This window comes from the organism of the source record quoted next, unplaced genomic scaffold, assembly GCF_019419815.1.
Source record: "Pyrus x bretschneideri cultivar Hongxiangsu unplaced genomic scaffold, Pyrus_bretschneideri_v1 Contig76, whole genome shotgun sequence".
In the NCBI taxonomy this organism is placed as follows: domain Eukaryota; kingdom Viridiplantae; phylum Streptophyta; class Magnoliopsida; order Rosales; family Rosaceae; genus Pyrus; species Pyrus x bretschneideri.
In genome coordinates this window covers 1,369,124-1,387,692 of record NW_025999816.1, presented here as the reverse complement: position 1 = coordinate 1,387,692, position 18,569 = coordinate 1,369,124, and the positions used below count along the sequence as shown (strand labels likewise).

At 36.8% G+C, this 18,569-nt stretch overlaps 3 protein-coding genes across 3 annotated transcripts; 1 reads left to right on the top strand and 2 right to left on the bottom strand.

The window, feature by feature from the left end:
* Positions 1–2,122: 2,122 nt before the first annotated feature.
* On the bottom strand, positions 2,123–7,194 carry LOC108867821 (protein CYCLOPS-like). The gene is made up of 11 exons (XM_048574960.1): positions 6,550–7,194; positions 6,276–6,325; positions 5,970–6,110; positions 5,803–5,851; positions 5,668–5,720; positions 4,826–5,502; positions 4,339–4,382; positions 4,184–4,232; positions 3,828–3,876; positions 3,178–3,306; positions 2,123–2,721 (listed from the first exon to the last, which is right to left on the bottom strand). Exons 1-11 carry the CDS (start codon positions 6,859–6,861, stop codon positions 2,598–2,600), a joined length of 1,677 nt encoding a protein of 558 aa, XP_048430917.1. The 5' UTR covers positions 6,862–7,194; the 3' UTR covers positions 2,123–2,597.
* A 981-nt stretch (positions 7,195–8,175) lies between these two features.
* Positions 8,176–10,328, bottom strand: LOC103955569 (protein BUD31 homolog 1). The gene is made up of 4 exons (XM_009367475.3): positions 10,173–10,328; positions 9,541–9,641; positions 9,244–9,431; positions 8,176–8,623 (listed from the first exon to the last, which is right to left on the bottom strand). The coding sequence occupies exons 2-4, from the start codon at positions 9,632–9,634 to the stop codon at positions 8,468–8,470; spliced, it is 438 nt and encodes a 145-aa protein (XP_009365750.1). The 5' UTR covers positions 9,635–9,641; positions 10,173–10,328; the 3' UTR covers positions 8,176–8,467.
* A 1,188-nt stretch (positions 10,329–11,516) lies between these two features.
* Positions 11,517–18,280, top strand: LOC103955567 (RINT1-like protein MAG2L). The gene is made up of 5 exons (XM_018649520.2): positions 11,517–12,146; positions 12,227–12,325; positions 13,419–13,528; positions 13,649–15,509; positions 17,532–18,280. Exons 1-4 carry the CDS (start codon positions 11,852–11,854, stop codon positions 15,497–15,499), a joined length of 2,355 nt encoding a protein of 784 aa, XP_018505036.1. The 5' UTR covers positions 11,517–11,851; the 3' UTR covers positions 15,500–15,509; positions 17,532–18,280.
* Positions 18,281–18,569: the final 289 nt, after the last annotated feature.

Genomic DNA, 18,569 nt, shown 5'->3' with positions numbered 1-18,569 from the left:
TAAACACAGTGATTAATAATTCAAAGTATGCATGCATAATATCATAAGTAATTAAATAAAAATTACATATTCATACTAAGGCTCAAGGCATCACCCTACCAAATGAAAATTAGTTACTAACAACCATAAAACAAAAGGAATTTGATTGAAATAGAAAAAGAATAGAAAACACCTTGAAATACAAATCGTCAAAGCCTAACTAAGTTCTCCAAATTGATGCATTCCCTTTCCTAATGGCTAAATAGCCTTATTTATACTACTACAAAATAAAATTCTTACTAGAAAAGGTCTTCTAAAAACTAAGAAACATAATAGAATAAGATAATTAGGAAATAAAAGGTTTTCTATTTGAACTGAAATTTGGACTTCTTAGAAAATCAGACGTTTGACCCACCAAATCAACTTCGATTTCATCCCAAAAGGTCTCTTATTAAAGCTTGAGACGTCCCCAACAAATCCTCAGAAGGAGTCTTCCTCAAAATATGTCATCTTGACCTCAAAAATACCCAAAATGTCTAGAAATGTCAATCTGGGAAAGTTGCGCGCTGGGCCTTCTTTTCACCACCACGGTCAAACAGCTTGGTAGAAAAATGTGGAAATTTGATACAATCATCTTGAAAGACTGACGAGCATCCTCCAATTAGAATCACTCCAAAATTCATCCGTTTGATCACTTTTTGCTCCAGATGAAGTCAAATGTCCTACATTGAAAATAAATAACAAAGTATCAAAGTTCTACCAAAATAACCAATAAATTATAACTAAGAATAGGATAAAATATATGGTATAATATGAACTTATCGGACAACAAAGAAAATAAGTCTAAAAGGAATAAATCTAGAGATCCAAAGAAAATGAGTATGGTAGGAATAGATTTAGGGACTCACCTTGAAGCAACTTAGGTTCTTGAGAGAAATGCCGAAAATTTGAAGACAAAGCAACTAAGGAGTTTTGAAAATCAATTCCTGACGGTAGAGATCAAATTAAGTTAACAAAAAAAAAAAAAACGATATTATGAGATTAAGTTTATCTATACTATTACTAAGAGAACCCTTCTTGTCAACTTTTTGTCACTTTTTTTTTCCAATTTTGCCCTCACAATGCTTACATAAGGAAGGTAAAATAGTAATTTTGTATCTTTTGATAAAATGACAATCATATTCCTATTTTTTCTATTTTACCCTCACTTTTTATATTCAATATTTACATAAGAATGACAAAACAGTAATTATGTACTATTAAGATAAAATATGCACTAGCCCTTTTTTTTCCTATTTTGCCATCACTTTTGATACACAATACTTACATAAGGAGGGTAAAATAGTAATTTCGTATCTTTTGATAAAATGACAATCATATCCCTATTTTCCTATTTTACCCTCACTTTTGATACATAATATTTACATAAGGAGGACAAAACAGTAATTATATAATATTAAGATAAAATATGCATTTATTAAGAGAAATTGTTCCACAATCATTTTTTCATACTTTTTTTAAATTTTAAAAACTAATCACACTTTTTAATAGCCAAAGGTCACTCCATGCGCACCATTAATTGCCACCTCTCTCTCTCTCTCTATATTTGCACACCAAGTGTCTTTTCTGTATGCAAAATGTCTAATTTTCTCTCTTTTTTTAAAGCAATTACTAACTTATTGTTTTGTTTCCTTGCAAATAATAGGATAATCTACACTTAAATTAAATTGTTTGAAATCCGGACGGAGTAGTTTTAACTTTGAAGAGGAAGATCATATCCACCAAGGCAATTTCCTACTTGCAATCCACTAGTTCTCTATTTTACCCCTTGGTGTTTGGTGTTCCCTCTTTTCAATTTTTTTTTTTTTTTTTTTTTCAGAAAACCAAATCAAGTGGTAAGTCTTGCATGCATTTCTTGAGAAATTTCATATATTACACCAGATTTTCACTAATTTAACTTACTAATATAGGATTATAGAGTTTAATTTAAGTTTCTTCGTTAACTTTTTATGGTTTAAAAGTGGCTTCGATGAAATCAACTCAAGCACCCAATTAGACAAACACCACGAAGAACTAGAAGGATTCTAAGTTATTAAAAGCTTGTGTACTACACGTGATGATTCTCAGTTTCAACTCACATAAATGACAAGAATGATTTAACATTTATATTAAATTCGATACTTAGTTGTAATTAGGTCATTGTGGCTTGGCCTAAAGCCAGCTTGCCTTACCAGAATATCATTGTATAAGACGAAGTAACCTCCATTTGCCGTTGCCCAAATTATTTCATGCAGTATACATTTCAAATTGACCTTCGCACCTAATGCGACAGAAAAATTGAAACACAAGCAGCTTGGTCTTCCTTACTCTAGAATTTCCAAAGTTACGAAAAAGCTTTACCGTTTTACCTGACCTTAGTTATATAAAAAGGGCAACCCTAACCTAGCAAAACTCCCTGCTTTGTGAGAGTCGGGAGGAACGTCTAAGTAGCTTAGTTATATATATAAATTTACTGTGCATCAAGCATTGACATTTGTCTGCTTGCTTTGTCTTCCTTATTGAACCTGTATAAATTCTCAAGATCCTGAAGTTAACTGCAAACCAGAAGTTGATGAGTTTCAAACTTTGCCAGTTTCTGAAAGGACTCTCTCTATCTCCTCCACGAGCCGTTCTTTTTCATCCATTAGATCTTCATTTTGCTTCTGCAGCTCCTCTATCTGCGTAGTCTGCTCAGAATCCTTCCTGAAACAAGGTAACACTTAGATAATCAATAAAGTTTCAGATAGAACACGAAGGCGTGTTTCTAGCAGTCAAACCAAAAGCTTTCGTGCTCCCAAAAAGACCCTGTCAGTTGATTTGATCTAACTGGCAATACTTTCCAAAGACTTTGCTCGACAATTTACTAGCTCTAGCACTTAACCGAGAGACTTAACTAAGTTTCGGACGAACGAAACCTATTAACAGAAGTTAGTTAGCAGCTCTAACGCACAGCAAGTTTCTGAACCATAAAAATCTTGATTAATACAACTAGAAAGTTCATGTCATTTAGCAAACAACTGCACCATTCCATCTTAGATACGGATATTCAACGGTTGTATGCATAATGTGACTTGAGTGAAAGAATAAAAAAGTTGCTTCGTACGCGGAAACATCAAAGTAGAAAATTCTGAGGAAATGAAAGCTAATCTGTTTCGTTACCTATTCATGAAGGACAAGTTCAGTTTGAGTGATCGCACTTCCTTTTCAAGATTTTCGCACCGCTTCAAGACAGATTGCATATCAGATGGAATTACTGGAGTTGAGTTCCTTCCCTTTGCCTCCGCCATTCTTCATCGACAAAAACTTAACGTAAATATAACCTTCTCATCTCTAAAACACAAGTAGCACTTTCTAGATAATTTCTATTGCTTCATGTTGCCTTCAAAGATATGTTCTGGCATCACTTGAACCTGCTCACTGATTTTAACATAAAATCCTCCTCAACTTCTCCTCCTAGAATTCCTAACAAAAGTTACAATCTTCAATACGAAAAGTTCACTCTTCAATGCGATCAATTTGATGTCAGACAGTATGTGAGATAAGTATGCGCGTGTTTTTTCTGCTATCGTATCTTATGTGAACCCGTGTGCTTAAAATCAACCCATTTATCCTTAACTCATATATGAGCATCCAAATTTGAAAAAAAAAAACTGGAATCAAGATTCAACGGATAGCCAATTAACTAAATCTGCTCCCATTTGTTAACAAGAATATATAAATAAAGAAAAGAAAATCTAAAGTTCTAAGAAGAGAAGTTTTTTTGGGGGGAAAACAATACTATCCCCCGTTGTAGGTATTGCTGTACTTACTTCCGTGACCTCTCCACCCTGCGTTTTTTTGTTGCATCCTCCTTGTCCACTGCATAACATTTTGTTTTGGTTAGAGAGAATACCATGAGGGGAAAAAAATGTCAGGCAAGTCCAAAGGCTTCCTAGTTCACCTCGAACATAAGAACCTTCCGTTATATGTGTTGCACATCATAAGTAAAGAGTTTGGTTTTTCTTGTCCCATCAACTAGAGTACATTCCATTCTAAAATCTCATAAAGTTCAATTCATAAGTATGCTTTAAGAACCAAGAACATTCTGGTTTAATTTATTCATAGAGGTAACATTGACACCAAATCCTTAACTCACTATGATGAAGTTTTAGTCATAATTGGATACCTGAAACAGCTGATGTCACTGATCCGTAGCGGTCTAAACGTTTCCCACTCTGTGAAATATGCCAAGTTAAAGAACAAAGAAAAATGAAACTTGATAAATGTTTTAGATGTTTTCATAATAACATGCTGTACTCAATGTCCAAGAGTAGAGTATACCTTTTGATCATCTTTCAAATTTCCAATTATCCGTTCTCTGACATCTGTAGTTCCACGACAAGATATATAATTTAGTTACATGAAACGCTGACAGACGCTTACCAGAATTAACTTTTTATTAGTAGTGCTAATATGTCTTCATAAACATTTTTAATCACAAGCGGAGAAAGAAAGGTGTGCATCTGAAACATCTGCACAGGCATACAGTTACATTTTGTGCTGATAGTCTTTTAATTTTGTACAAATTTTCACTTACTCTGGTAAATGGAAACAAAAAGATAATTCCGATCATAGTTCTTTCACAATTTTAAGATGTATCATGATGGTAAGTGTGTATCTCGGGCTAATCGATTTATTTTGTATGTTGGTTCTCTGTCAACAGAACTTGCATAAGATAACTCAAAGGCTTCTAAAAGCTAAACGGTCACCGATATGAGTCTGCAATACAATTTTCATAAAAAGGGAACAGTGACTTAAAAAGGATCACCTTTGGATCTAGAGCTTTCAGCTCGTTTGATTGAACTTTCACAAATGCTCAGGGTTTGACCTGAATTGCTGGGACCGTCACATGCATCAAAACCAGATGAAACTACTGGTGCAGCAGCAGATGATTCACTTTGGGAACGTTCTTGGGAAGTCCTGCTTATGGGATTTGGGTTTGTGATATTTACAAAACCTTCCATCTGAATATCCAGTGAACCTTCAACGTTTTGTGTAATTCTATGACCATTAACTTGGATAGTGGATATTTCCTGAAATGTTCCAGCTGCCATATCATGAAGTTGATCCCTTTCCCCTTGATCAAAACCGGTGTTGAAACTAACTTCCTGAACAGAGAAACGTCCATTGGATCTATCATCATCCACACTTTGTTTCTCGATCTGATTGCTAAGCTTTTTGCGCTCCAAGGTACCCTTTAGCATGCTCACCACAGATGAAACCTTATCCATCTCACTCATTAGTGGGGTGTTGAAAGTGGACGATGATGAATTGGATGGAGAAATGAAGGTCGCCAATTGGTTGCTGACCTCACAAATAGAAGGGTCATTGAAACCATTTGAAAACGCAAAATCCTGATTTGCTAGATTGCTATTCCCCGAAGCAGTCTGCATGACTTCCAGACCTGCTGGCATTTGAGCGTTTTGCATAGCGACATACCTCCTCCTGTATTTTAATATATACTCATTGAATGAAATGAGATGATGACATGTGCCCTCCGTAGAAGTAAATAAGAAAAAAAATAGATGAACTACATTAAGGACTGCATCCCCAGGACAGTTTAACAGCAATTCTGCGGTTATTATCTTTAAACAAGTGTATAAAAATTACCGCAATTCAGAGGATCGGCTTCTTGTCATTGGTTGAGAACTGTGAAACCAGGCCTGCATTGATAGGAAAATATCAGATACATACAAGATGAAGCTTCCTTGAAATGAATCCTGACAGGAATCAATATTAACATGCCTTGGCCAAGTATAACTCGCTAGCTTGTATTCCTCGTTCAACACCATGCCTGAAAAAATTGAGACCAAATTAAATCAATGTAACTATCTTAGAAAATTGTTATCGTCACCGTGTGAAGAAATTTGTATATGCTACAAGGCTGCTTATTAGAAGGGAGCAGTAGCCACCTGATTGAACTTTGATTGTTGTCACCCGAGATTTCATCAGGCATTGTATTAATTGGTGGATACAAACAATCGTTGCTTCTTTTCTTTTGAAGTATACCGACATGTTGCTGACCCGGCGAGCTAGCTATTTCAGTAGAAATCCTGTGATGCACAAAGCAATTATGAGCTTATAACAAGAAAGCAAAGAAGATCAAAGATCGGAAGTCTGAAGGTTAAAAAACACTATGCAGTCTGGAAAATAACAACGTTTTTAAGGCGTAGCACATGATTTCCATTTAAGGGTTGCTCGAACTGCAGACTACTTACATCCGTGATCGGGTACGATGTGCAATGCTTGACGAATTATGGCAATTGGTCTGGAAAAAGTTACATGTCAATCAAACAAAAAAAGACGATCAGGAAAGGGACAGAGCACCGAACCCACAAGTCCATATATCATCCAGCTTCTAATGGATTTTGTGTATCTTATGTGAAACAATTAACTGACTCAAACCTAGATAGATGTTCTATTGGACATTCAACGAATGATCAAACTTTCAAACAGAAAAACAAGTAAATGAGTATGTAGGATAAGGATAACACTGCTGCTTGCCTCTCCATTTGTGAGCCAGCTTTTGAAGAGTTCCTCGCTATCAGTACGAAAGTTTTGAGACAAATTCTTAAAACCAAGCATCTCCATGGTTGGTAGAGGCATTGCAACTGGGCTCTCCATATAAGATCTCAGGCTCAACTCCTCACTTGTATTCCTATAGAAGTCCGAAAACCTTCTTCCTTCCATCTCCTGCCCCTCACTTCTTGGAATCGCCAATGCGTTTATCAACTTCTGCCGACTGCTTTCTGGTTTCACAATAGAATCATTCACTGAGCTTCCCTTAATCCCTTCATTGACCATACTAAAAAACACTTCCCACAAACAAAAAATTAGAAGCCGTCCGAAAAGGGTCAACTCTTATATATACCTGTGAGCGAGCTATAATCGAACTATGTACTCAAGCAGATGATGCTCTTCTGATCCCTCTTAAACCAGCTACTTACGCGAGACGACTTTGAACCAAGTTGACACAGCAACTGTTTCTGTCTCTGCAGTCTCAAGTCTGAACTGATCAACACTACCACCATCTGGGCAAGACTTCAAACATTAAAACCAACCAGTATATGACAAAGAAGAGGTCTTAAGTACCAAGATTATAGTTTCATATGTCAGTGTTACGCGTATTTAGTTTTCCTTTGAACCATTTTACAAGCATATGCTGGTCTGCGGTCATCAAAACAAGATTATTATAAACAAAAACTGCGGTATCGTTGATTTCGGGCTATCTAAAGATTCCCTACACCAAACATTGTCTCGTCTTTGTCATGAAACTTTCATTCTTGCAGCAGAAAATTACTTCAATTCTTCAACGGTCTGTCAAACGCAGGCAGATTAAAAAATGAATCAAACCTTATTAAGTTCAATGTAATCTCGGTAAGATATGCAAGAGGCCTGTAGAGCGTTTATTCCTGTACCCGAGGTTTGTGTTCGGCTTTCTTCACACCAATTTGCTTAGGGTAGAAACAGCTAAGCAATGATGGCAGCAAGAAAGGGACTTGCTTGATTATGTTTATTTAAAAAGGGTAGCCGTTGGGAGGGCGTTGTATTAGTGTTGGGGAGGCACCATCTGACTCGTGGACTTTATATAATATGGTAAATTGGTAATGGTCGATTCAGAAATTTAATATCCACCAAGTGGGAAATTTTTATAGGACTATAAAAATCATAGGCTTCAAACACAAGCCAATTTAATTTTGTTTTTGCTAATCAATTTGAAGGCTTAAGAAGTAGGAGGATTAATTTTTAGGTCATTTTGGTTCCGGTCTCTAATCAACCTAATTGTTAAATTGAAATCTTGTTTGTTTAAATATTTTGATCGAGGTCCTTAACATTATTTAACGGGAGGACGGTTGTGGTAAGTTACACAATAGGTCTGACATAACTAAGTATCAAACTAAACATAAATATTGTAGGTTATTGTCACCCATGTGAGTCGAAAATGATACCTCTCATTTACAAATAAAACAAAATATCACTAGACAATAATACTAATTGTTTAACTCACGGATTTTCTTTTTTGGCCAAACTATAAGATAATTATGATAAATTCTTCTAAATTACAGGGTGAGAAATTCGCACTAGGATAAAGAGAGTGAAACACACTGCTCACGAAGATTAAAGGAAAGAAAATGACATGCTGCTAGTGCAATACGAATTAGAATCATTCATCGATACAAAGTTTCACTAAAACTCCAAAGTCTTTCAGCTTTCAAGATGCAGTTAGTCGAAAACACAACTAACTGTTGTTCAGATCAAAGAAACACATACTACTAATACCATTTACAAAGGGACGGCCCAGATTAATTAAGATCAGCTGAAAGTTACAAATTCCAAACAATCCACGGTACCAAGGATAATGCGGTTCAACATCCTCACTAGTATTACAATTTGAACGACATACCACTAATCAATCTCCACTGGCACAGCCCCTACAGCCACAATGCACACACTCTATAACCTTCTCCTCCCTCAGATGCTTGGGCACTCGGCAAACACACGTGGTGGCAAAGTTATGATCCCGAGGCTGCATGCATCTTAAACAACAGAGGCGTTCGTATCCAGGCTGCAATTCAGACACAAGCCTTATGTCATGATTTGTCATCACAGTTGACTTGTACTAATATATTAATTCATAAATATTAGATGTGGATAAAAGGACGCAATGTACATGAGTTTGCTATATTTTCCTTAACATTTTTGGTATCCTAATTAAAGTACAGAACTTCGTTTTAAACTTACTAATGCAGCTGACAATGCAAAATCCAATACATATTACTTTACCTTCATCGTCAGCATATCCATGTCAGACTACCCATGTCCTATGTCTATGTATTCCAATACATATAACTTGACCTTCATGGTGGGCATATCCATGTCATACTACCCATGTCCTATGTCTATGTATTTCCCCCTGAATTCGCTAATTTTCTAGCAATGCTAAGTTTACTCCAATTTTCTGATAATAAATATTCATGCTTATGTTCTTTCAACTTTATTTACAGGTGTTTCATGATTAAAAGGGCGACCCCAAGCCAACAAGGCTCTCCGCTTCCAATTCAAAACTAGGCAACTTATTTCCAAGTTCGATATACCATGCAGTCAACTTCATACACATATAAACCAGACAAAGGAAATAAAATGCCAACTAATAGCAAATAAGGGTAGAAGAGATCTGAGACAAACCTTTTTCCATTTTGCAATTAGATTGCGGTCAGCGTAGCCTTGGTCCAGGCAGAACTCATATAGTTCCTTGGATATTTCCTTTCTTCGATGGTAAAGGTCAAAAATATAGCGGCTCTTTTGATGTGCAATTTTGAAAATAGGCCACAAGGTCTCACATTTTCTCTTACCATCATGAGTATCATTCTCCGCTGTCCAAAAGATAAAGGAAACATTCATCAGTGTACTTTTGAATTCTTATACGCATCGATTTTTAAAAGTTCAAGGAACAATGTAATAAAAACACGGAAAAAATTAAACCTTCTCTCATCTTAGCTTGTAGCTCGCGAAGAGTAGGCTCAATCAGTTCCCATCCTTCTGGGTATTTGACTCGGTTAGTCTTTACCTTTGGCATTTTCTACCTGTCATCCATGGCAACATATAAGCTCAAAAACTCAATCCGCAGCAGCAATAGAATCAACAAGAAAAGAAGCCGTGTCCAATAATATATTAATTAGCGAAAATCGCAAATGATGAGCACCAAGTCCGAACCCAGGATTTGAAACTGGATTGGTCTGAACTTTTAAGCCAATTTTCCGAAGTCATAAGTTCCTCACTAAATTTGAGCATAGTCTAATTTGTTTTTATGGAATTTCCCAACAAAATGATAAGCTAACAACAATACAATTATACAAAATCAACTAAAATTCAAAGACCAATGGCTGGAGCTCCAATCCAATCCCAAAATTCAACTAAACTAAAATCAGAAATTGGACATCAATTCAATATTCCCTAAATCCCTAGATTAGACATCCAATTAAAAGAATCCTAATTCCTAAATCCGTAAATCAGAATTTAGAAACAGTAATCAGAAGAAATTAGACTGGAATAAGTAGAAGACTTGAACAAGAAGAAGAAGAGAGAAATGGGCTTATCGATGAAGAAGGACTTACAGCTGAGGAAGGAGGAGCAGTGGAGCGGCTGCAATGCGGAGGAGGAAACACGCTGTCGGATTAAAATGGGCTTTCGCTTGCTTTTTTTCTTTTTTTTTTTTGTCAAATGTCAGATTACAGAGCCGACAGTGTTCGAATAAAAGACAACACTCATTTCCAATACCTAGGGATGGGCATAAAAACCGTCAAACCGTAAAACCGCATCGAACCGTAAGAAAAAAAATCGAAAAAAACCGTGTTGATCGGAAAAGTCAACTTTGAGTGAAAAACCGAACCGAACCGTTCAAACTGGTTCCGGTTCCGGTTTCGAATGACCAAGAACCGGCCGAACCGAACCGAACCGTTTTATTAATAATAAATAAATAAATTATATATACACACATGTCATAGTATAATAGGTTGAAAAATTGTGTACAGGAGCTGCTGCTTCTTGCTTGCTCTCTGAAGTCTGAAAACCTGCAATTTGCTTCATCATTTTTTTGTTTGTTGACTGATTGACCAGTACATATGTATTTTAGTTGTCTCTTTTTGTTGACTTGGTGCCACTAACAAAGACATTTGCATTAAAAAAGATGTGTTGTATGTAACTTTATGTAATCAGTTTTAGAAGATGTATTTGAATGCATAATGATTTGGTGTTCAAATAATTTATTATTAGGAACCGTAAACCGGCAAGAACCGAATCGGAACCGGTGTAGACCGAACCGTAATGTTCTAGTAATAAATTTAAGTGGAACCGCACCGAATCGAACCGTTAATATATTTCGGTTTCGGTTTCAATTTAGGGGTGGAACCGCACCGAACCGCACCGTGCCCACCCCTACCAATACCACAGGGAGCTGCTTGCATGAAAAAAAAAAAAGGCTTTTGTTAAATTGGTATAAAAAATGTTTTTAGATATTTTAAAAGCACAATCAAACAAGTTATAAGTAACTTACATTTTACCCAAAATCACATCATATAACTTGTCAAACTAAACTCGTGCGTCTCATACTATGCACATACAAGTGCATGTATACTTTTTTTCTTAAAAAGGGAATAAATGGTGGTAAGTTACAGTTATCTATCTTTTTCGAGGATCAGAAAGACTCACATAAACATTTCAGTCTTACTTGGTTAGAAGTCTAGCTTTCACATCAGTAGTGAGTTTCGAACACAAAACTTTTAATTTTTAGTTTGAATGAAGCCTTGTAATCCGTGCTTTATCGCTTAACTATCAGCTCGTAGTTAAATGTATAAGTACTGAACATATACCTCCCACGAGTCTTCTTGTAAGTCACATAAATAATATGAATATGTAAAGTACTATTTAGCCAGTATAACATACCAATCATCCTCATATATCATGTACCATAATACAGATGCATGTTTTGTACAAGTAAAGATACAATATATTATGCAGATTACAGATGCATTTTTAAGTTTCAAAAGCACTTTCTGCAAAAGCTCCGTCATAATACTGTACTAGTTTCATTGTTCCAAAACCCCAGCGTACAACTCTCCTCCCGCCGGTCCAAACATCCACGGCGGGCGAAGTTGTTCCCCCTCTCGCTCTTCCCTCTCCCTTTCTTTCTTCTATCTCTGCAACCTGCCGAACCTTAACCAGAACCAGAACCAGAACCAGAACCAAACGCGACCTTTCCATCTTCCCGATCGGCCGATTCGATTCCCAATCTCAGATGGAAGCTACTCCTTCCTCCACTCTCTCTCTGCCCAAACCCATCGACATCTCCTCTGACCAATTGAGGTTTTTGAACCACCATTTCCCAGCCCAGGAAGATGTTCTTCACAAAGCTCCTCCTCTTTTGGCAGCGCTTCGCTCTCAATACTCTGATTTGAATTCTCATCTCCAAGCGCTCCAAACAGCTCTCACCCAACGCACCGTGTCCTGGATTCGCCTCTCGTCATCGGCGAAAACCGCCCTCCACAATCTTCACATCAGTCTTCAGAATCTCAGCCTCCTCACTTCCCAGTGTACGTGCATTCTTTTATCTCCATCTGGGTTTTCGAAATTTGGGTCATTTAACTCATCTCCTCTTTTGGGAGCATTGCAGGTGGGAGTGCCTTGAAGAAGCTGCAGCGAGTTTTGTGTACGGAACTGCCTCAGCTTGCTAGGGAAGTGTTGCGAATTGAGACCATTCGCAGTTATCTTGGTGAGTTAGGGAGTGACCATTTTGTAATGCATTCTTCAATTTCAGATATTTGTGTAATTTAGTGTATACGATTCGCCATTGAAGCCTTGCAGTTCTCCATAACTCAGTGCCACTTTATTGAATTAACTCAACCATTGTTTAAAAGCTGTCGATTCTGAATTCCTCACATTCATGTTCTGTTCTTTTAAACTATGTAGTTTTGTTAAGTACACTTTGACAAAGCGATGCCAAAAAGACAGTATAGTAGATTTATAAAGCCAAATGTACCACATAATACATATGATTCTTATGTTAATTGCACAAGGTGGCTGCAAATGTGTAGCTCATCCATGTAACTCCCTTCAAACCTGCCCTTATTTTTACGAGTTTCGCTGTAATATTTACTACTTTTTGGGCTCAAAATCCTTAGCATTCATAGATTACATGTAAGACATATAATGCATAAGATGTCCCTGCCAAATTTATCCGGTAACCTAACCACAAAAACTTTTCACTTTTCTATTGCAAAAAGTGAAGCAGTAAACTGTGTGATTGTTTTATAATACTGTAGTCTTTGATATCTACATTGTGCAGAAGATGTTATTACTCGAAAGCAGTTTACCATGTTACCACGTTATGCATTAGGTACCATATTATATATTGCTAGCATTTGCTTTATACACATTACTCCAAATATCTAGGTACATCCGACACATCTTTGAATTACAAAATATTTACAAACCTTGTTAGATTGATTTTTGTAACTCGAATACATTGATGTGTTTTATGGTGGAAAAGTTATCGAGTAAATCCCATATCTCATTTGTTACAAGGCTGAAATTGTTATTGAATGTGTGTTTTCTTCAAAATGCTTGTTTTAGTGAGCTCCCAAATCCGAAATTGTAATGCTGCTGCAGTATTTTCATATCACATTTTCCATTTTCTCTTTTGTATCTTTTTTAATATTTTTTTTTATATTTATAATTTATAATTTATTTTCTCTTGATATCCAAACGTCTTATATTTCACTGCTGGATGTGACATGCATTTCATTCTTGATATTGCTTTCAGTGATGTAGAAGTCTCAAGCTAAACTACCCTCTTAATATTTCAGAGACTACTCTACAGTTAGAAGCTCGGGTTGGAGATCTAGAAGATGCAGTTTTCTGTTTTGTGAATTTCCGTGGTGGAAAAATGTTCTCTGGAATGCTTTCAAATTCATCTGTATCGACTGAAACAATTTTTTCATTTCTTGTTCTTTTTTTTTATTTTTTTTAAATGCAGAGTTGAATGGTAGATTAATTGACAGGGGTCAGTTGATCATACCGTATCTTATGAATGCAGGATGCTGGAACCAAGCACGAAAAGTTGCTTCAAGCCATAAAAGCATTGAATGATTTGGAAGTGTTGGTTGATGTTATGAAACTTCGACCACAGTGGCATCATCTTTTGACATCTGTTGATGGGAGGGTGGATAAAACTTTGGCTATTCTTCGTCCACAAGTTTTTGCTGATCACAGATCTCTTCTTGCTTCTCTGGGATGGCCGCCAAAACTTTCAACATCACAAATAGAAAGTGAGAAAATCTCAGGTCTCCCAAACCCATTAGTTTTAATGCAGGGGGAAAAAAGAAAGAGTTATTCGAATAGCTTTTTAGCTCTCTGTGCTTTACAGCATCTACAAACAAGGCGTGAAAAACGACAGCTCAATCTCTTAGGACAAGAGGTGTGCATGATACAGCTTTGGGCTATTGATGAATTGGTATCTCCTATTGCCTCACGGTTGGAATACCACTTTTCCAAGTGGATTGACCAGCCTGAACTTATATTTGCTCTTGCACACAAAACTACAAGGGGTTTTATTGCAGGAGTTGATGATGTGTTGCAGCCGCTGATTGATAAAGCAAGATTGGTAAACTGTAGTGCTAAAGAAGCTTGGGTTCTTGCCATGGTACAACTGCTCTCTGAATTTTTGGCAAAAAGAATTTTTACAGATCTTGCAGAAAGATACAAGGACAAACAAATGAAATCTGAAGTTATAGAATTATGGCTTCATCTGGTCGACCTTATAGTTTTATTTGATAAACAAATGCAGTCACTTGTAAGTTCAGACATCACTCTGTTTCTGACAGAGTCAGAAAGGGTGGAGAGTCTTTCTGGAAGCATTTCAGCGTTGATGGTGTTTTGTAAAAGGCCGGATTGGCTGAAGATTTGGGGAAAGATAGAGTTTAAAAATGCCTGTAGGAAATTCAAAACAGATTTGAAATCTGAACGAGCTTGGTTAGTTGATGAAAAACATCAAGATGCCTTGCAATTGGATACGGAATTTGAGCAGTTTCTTCTTTCAACTAGAGAAGACTACAGAGCTCCGTTAATTGCAGAATCTGCCCTTAGAATCGCCTGGGAAATGGTTGAAAAATGCCAAACTATGCCTTCCACTTTAGCACGTATACAATTTGTTAGGTCAACTGCCGTCAGATTCCTCTGGTACTTTTTTAAAGTTTTGCTTCTACGGTGCAAGGAAACTGAAATTTATCCTGACAATCTTGATGATGATGCCTTAGTTAGACTATCTGGATCAGTTAATGCTGCCAAATATGTCGAATCCAAACTTCGACAGTGGAGTGATGATGTGAACTTATTGGAGATGAAAGTTGCTGAAAATGATACTAGTGACCGGGAGAAAGATGACAGTACCGAGATCAGTTTCTTCAGAGAAGAAATAAAAAGCTTGTCAGAGCTTGCAACTAACTGGTTGTTGGAGATCATTTCTGTTCTCCTTCGTCAGTTTGAAACTCTTTCATGGGAATATGTGCAAAAGGTGAAACATTATGACCAACAACTAGAAGGCTTGACTCCAGTGGAAGTATCAGCAGCCATGGATATAACTATATCAGTTGATTTCGTTGAACCGTTAGATGTTTTGAGAAGTCATCTCATGCTTTTGAGAATGCGTCTTAATCCCAAAGACTTCTTAGATCTGTGGAGAAGTGTTTCTGAGGGACTTGACCATTTCGTATCTTACAGTGGTATCGGATGTGGTATTCAACCTTTTGATAATAGGATCAAACACTTCGAAACGGATATGCAAGCATTGTTTTCTGTTTTCCAGCCTTTTTGTGTTCGGCCTGAAGCATTTTTTCCCCGTACTATAGAGACCATAAAGCTACTGAAAATGAACAAAGGGAGAAGGTGAAGCATTTCAGGTAATTTCTTAATTCTTAAAATGGTGACAATGAAACAAATTTTGTGCATTTATCTGGAATTTTACATGTATCTTTTGATGAAAGTGGAATTAGCTTGAGGGTATGAAAAGCAAGAGAAACAAAGCATGCAAGTTTTTCACAGAATAAGAAAATAAGAAAATAAGTGAAAATAGCTTGAGTAACACATGCAAAAGCGTTTAAATTAGATACAATTTTCTTGTTACATCCAGGATCATTAGGATGCAAGTGTTAACAAGTTTTACTTTATTTACCTTTTTACCATAAGCCTTATCAAAATAAAGTAAGCAAAGTACAACATCATTGTTCAGGAGTGGACGAGTAGTTCACCAAATGAATAGTAAGTCTACCATCCACTAACTATACAGAAGTAACATAACAATATTTCTCGATAAACAGTTGCTACCCAATAGTTGGGGCAAAAGGTCAATGTTTTATGGGGTGTACTGGCGTTAGCTTTCTGAGTTATTTGGATGAAATACAAAATGGTTTTAAGATTGCAGTGGTGCGGTGGTTGATGAGCTTTTGGATGAGGTCAGATTCTGGTCCTTGCTGTAGGCTCTTGATGTTTATAAAGTAACAAGTTCAAGGCCTTTCTCCTATTCTTTTAGATTGGAAGGCTGAAGAACCCTAGATATGTTGGAATTGGTTTTATTAGGGGTTGGATTTTGTTCTGGGAAGAAATTATTATATATCTATTACTTTTGAATTGGATTCCTGGTCAACTCTATCTTATTTTGTTTAGATGAGTACTAACATGTTTGTATTCATCAAAAAATATGAAGTTACCAACCTTTAGCGGAATAATGGAGTATGGGTAAAATACTTGTATATGCTATCTTCCCATAGCCACGCCCTCAATTAAGTTCCTATTTTCCTCTCTCACGAACAACCCATACTTAGGACATCAACCATTAACTTTTGTAGAAACAAAGACATGAATCCCTCTAGTTAGGCCTCCATATAGAAGTCCGAACCTCTCTGATATCCTCCCATAGCTCGGGCAGCCAGTGATTTACAACCTCCACCATCTGCAGAAACATTTCCGAGCCAACCAGGTAACAGATAATCTAAACAGGCCATTGATGAAGAATAATGCATTTATTGGTATTCCATCAATGAAGAATCCCTGGAAAATCCTCAACAAAATGTCCTGACCACTTCCCAACAATCTTGAAAGTGCACCATTAAAAATCCATGTTCCCCACCCAGGCAACTTCCCCGCTGTCACAATTTTAATATTCAAAACTTTTATTCCTAGCTTGAAAAAATCCAGGAGCGTTTAGTTTCAGAGCAAAGTCCATCTTGTGAAGAAGCATTGGAACTTGGATGTTTTGTAAATCTGTCATAACATCTACAGTTAATCACTATTGTCCTTTTATTCTGGAAGTTCCTTAGCCTCTTTTCCTCATACTGATGGACAGGTTGACAAGACTGCCTTTTAGATCTTAGAAACTTGTGTTGTGGTTTAAAGACTTCCTGTTGTAGAATAACAACATTGGAGTTTGCAGATGTTTAAAAAATTGAATTAATAGGGATAATGGGGGCTGATCTTGAAGAAACTGGTTGCTGCAATTGTGGAACAGATGCAGTTCACTCCAGAATTTTGGTATTGTTTGGTCGTTTATTTTGGGCTGAAGTGGTCGAAATTATATGCTTTAGGCTTCTATTGGAAGAAAACATCAAGGGTTGGGGCTGGTAAACAACTTGGGTTAATACTTATTTTTATTTTAATTATAATTAGGGACAGATTATTCTTTTTTTTTTTCATAAATAGAATATGAAATTGGTAATATATTTGATTATGAAGGTTTGCAAATGTATCAAATGTTCAAATTTCGATTGGCAATCATTATTTTTCAGAAGTCCTGGTCATGATAAATAAGTTTGTTCTGCATCTTGGTTGTTTTCTTTTGTTATACTGTTTTGCTGGAAGTTGTTATTTATGTTACTTCTTTTGTGATCGTATAAACTGTCTCACTTTTGTCTGTTTAAATAAACTAGGTGTACCTTGGCCTAGTTGCCCATATACGAGTCCTTGGACCAGTGCAATGTGGGGAAACGGCAATATATCTGAAATGGGAGCAACCATAGTAGCATGTCCATGTTTCATGGTTCTCGACACTCTAGTAGTTGTTGGACCTTGCTAGCAACAGAGGAAGTCTTGCAGACCCTTTACGACAGTCGTCCATAAACCTCACTAGGCTCTAAAATGGCCAAAAATTGTGAAGGTGCTGGGTGCGGTGGTAGTTGCAGGCTGCATCCTCCCTATCGTTGAGGCACAACAGTAAACATGAATCCTGGTGGTGGCGTTTACGATGGTTATGCTAGTTTCGCTGGAGCATGGTGTGGCGTGCTGCATAACATAATGGTTGGTTGCAATTACGGTATCATTTGAAGATTATTGACGGCATATTTTAACCCGGTTATCAAGCTCAAAAACCGAAACGCCTGAGGATGAGATATGTGTGTCGAAAGCTGTAAAAGGAGCAATACTCGCAATGTTTAAAGAAGACAGGTTTTTTGTGTGTTGTTGATTTTTAAGGATTTTCTTTTCTTTCTGTGTAGCCCAGTCTCGGCCGATTTCACTTAGTGGGATAACGTTTGGTTGTTGTTTGTCTATTTAACCACTCTTGGTTAGGACCAAAATGTATGGTTTGTAGCAGTCACACTCTAAGAATACTGAATTCGAATGTGCCTTCGTGCTTCATTTACAGTCGATTTTTTGTGAATATAGAGGATGTCATTTTATATTTTTCCTTTTTATGACAAGATGATATGTTATTCTAAACTAATTCACGGGAAAGAGGATTCAAACTTTGGTAGCCAGCTAGCCTCCTAATCGTATGTGCAACTGATAACTCCTTTTTGGGATGCAATTTGATGCAGAGTACCAACCTATCGACTATGCGGAGACTAACCCAAACAAAAGATTTCAATGCTGAATTGGTTGCACCATTTTAACCCAAATAAGCTAACGTAGTGGATTTTCCTGGTGGTTAGGGCCTACCCTCTTCAACGCACTGCGTTCTAGGGTTCAAA

Excerpts from the sequence above, each read along its gene's own strand:
- LOC108867821 (XM_048574960.1), bottom strand. The coding sequence starts at position 6,861 with ATGGTCAATGAAGGGATTAAGGGAAGCTCAGTGAATGATTCTATTGTG. Across the intron at positions 5,852-5,969 it reads AACAATCAAAGTTCAATCAG|GCATGGTGTTGAACGAGGAA; the intron begins GTGGCTACTGCT and ends CAATTTTTTCAG. Across the intron at positions 5,721-5,802 it reads GCGAGTTATACTTGGCCAAG|GCCTGGTTTCACAGTTCTCA; the intron begins GCATGTTAATAT and ends CTATCAATGCAG.
- LOC103955569 (XM_009367475.3), bottom strand. The coding sequence starts at position 9,634 with ATGCCAAAGGTAAAGACTAACCGAGTCAAATACCCAGAAGGATGGGAA. Across the intron at positions 9,432-9,540 it reads ACAAGCTAAGATGAGAGAAG|CGGAGAATGATACTCATGAT; the intron begins GTTTAATTTTTT and ends TCTTTTGGACAG. Across the intron at positions 8,624-9,243 it reads TAATTGCAAAATGGAAAAAG|CCTGGATACGAACGCCTCTG; the intron begins GTTTGTCTCAGA and ends TCTGAATTGCAG.
- LOC103955567 (XM_018649520.2), top strand. The coding sequence starts at position 11,852 with ATGGAAGCTACTCCTTCCTCCACTCTCTCTCTGCCCAAACCCATCGAC. Across the intron at positions 12,326-13,418 it reads GACCATTCGCAGTTATCTTG|AGACTACTCTACAGTTAGAA; the intron begins GTGAGTTAGGGA and ends TTAATATTTCAG. Across the intron at positions 13,529-13,648 it reads GAATGCTTTCAAATTCATCT|GATGCTGGAACCAAGCACGA; the intron begins GTATCGACTGAA and ends TTATGAATGCAG.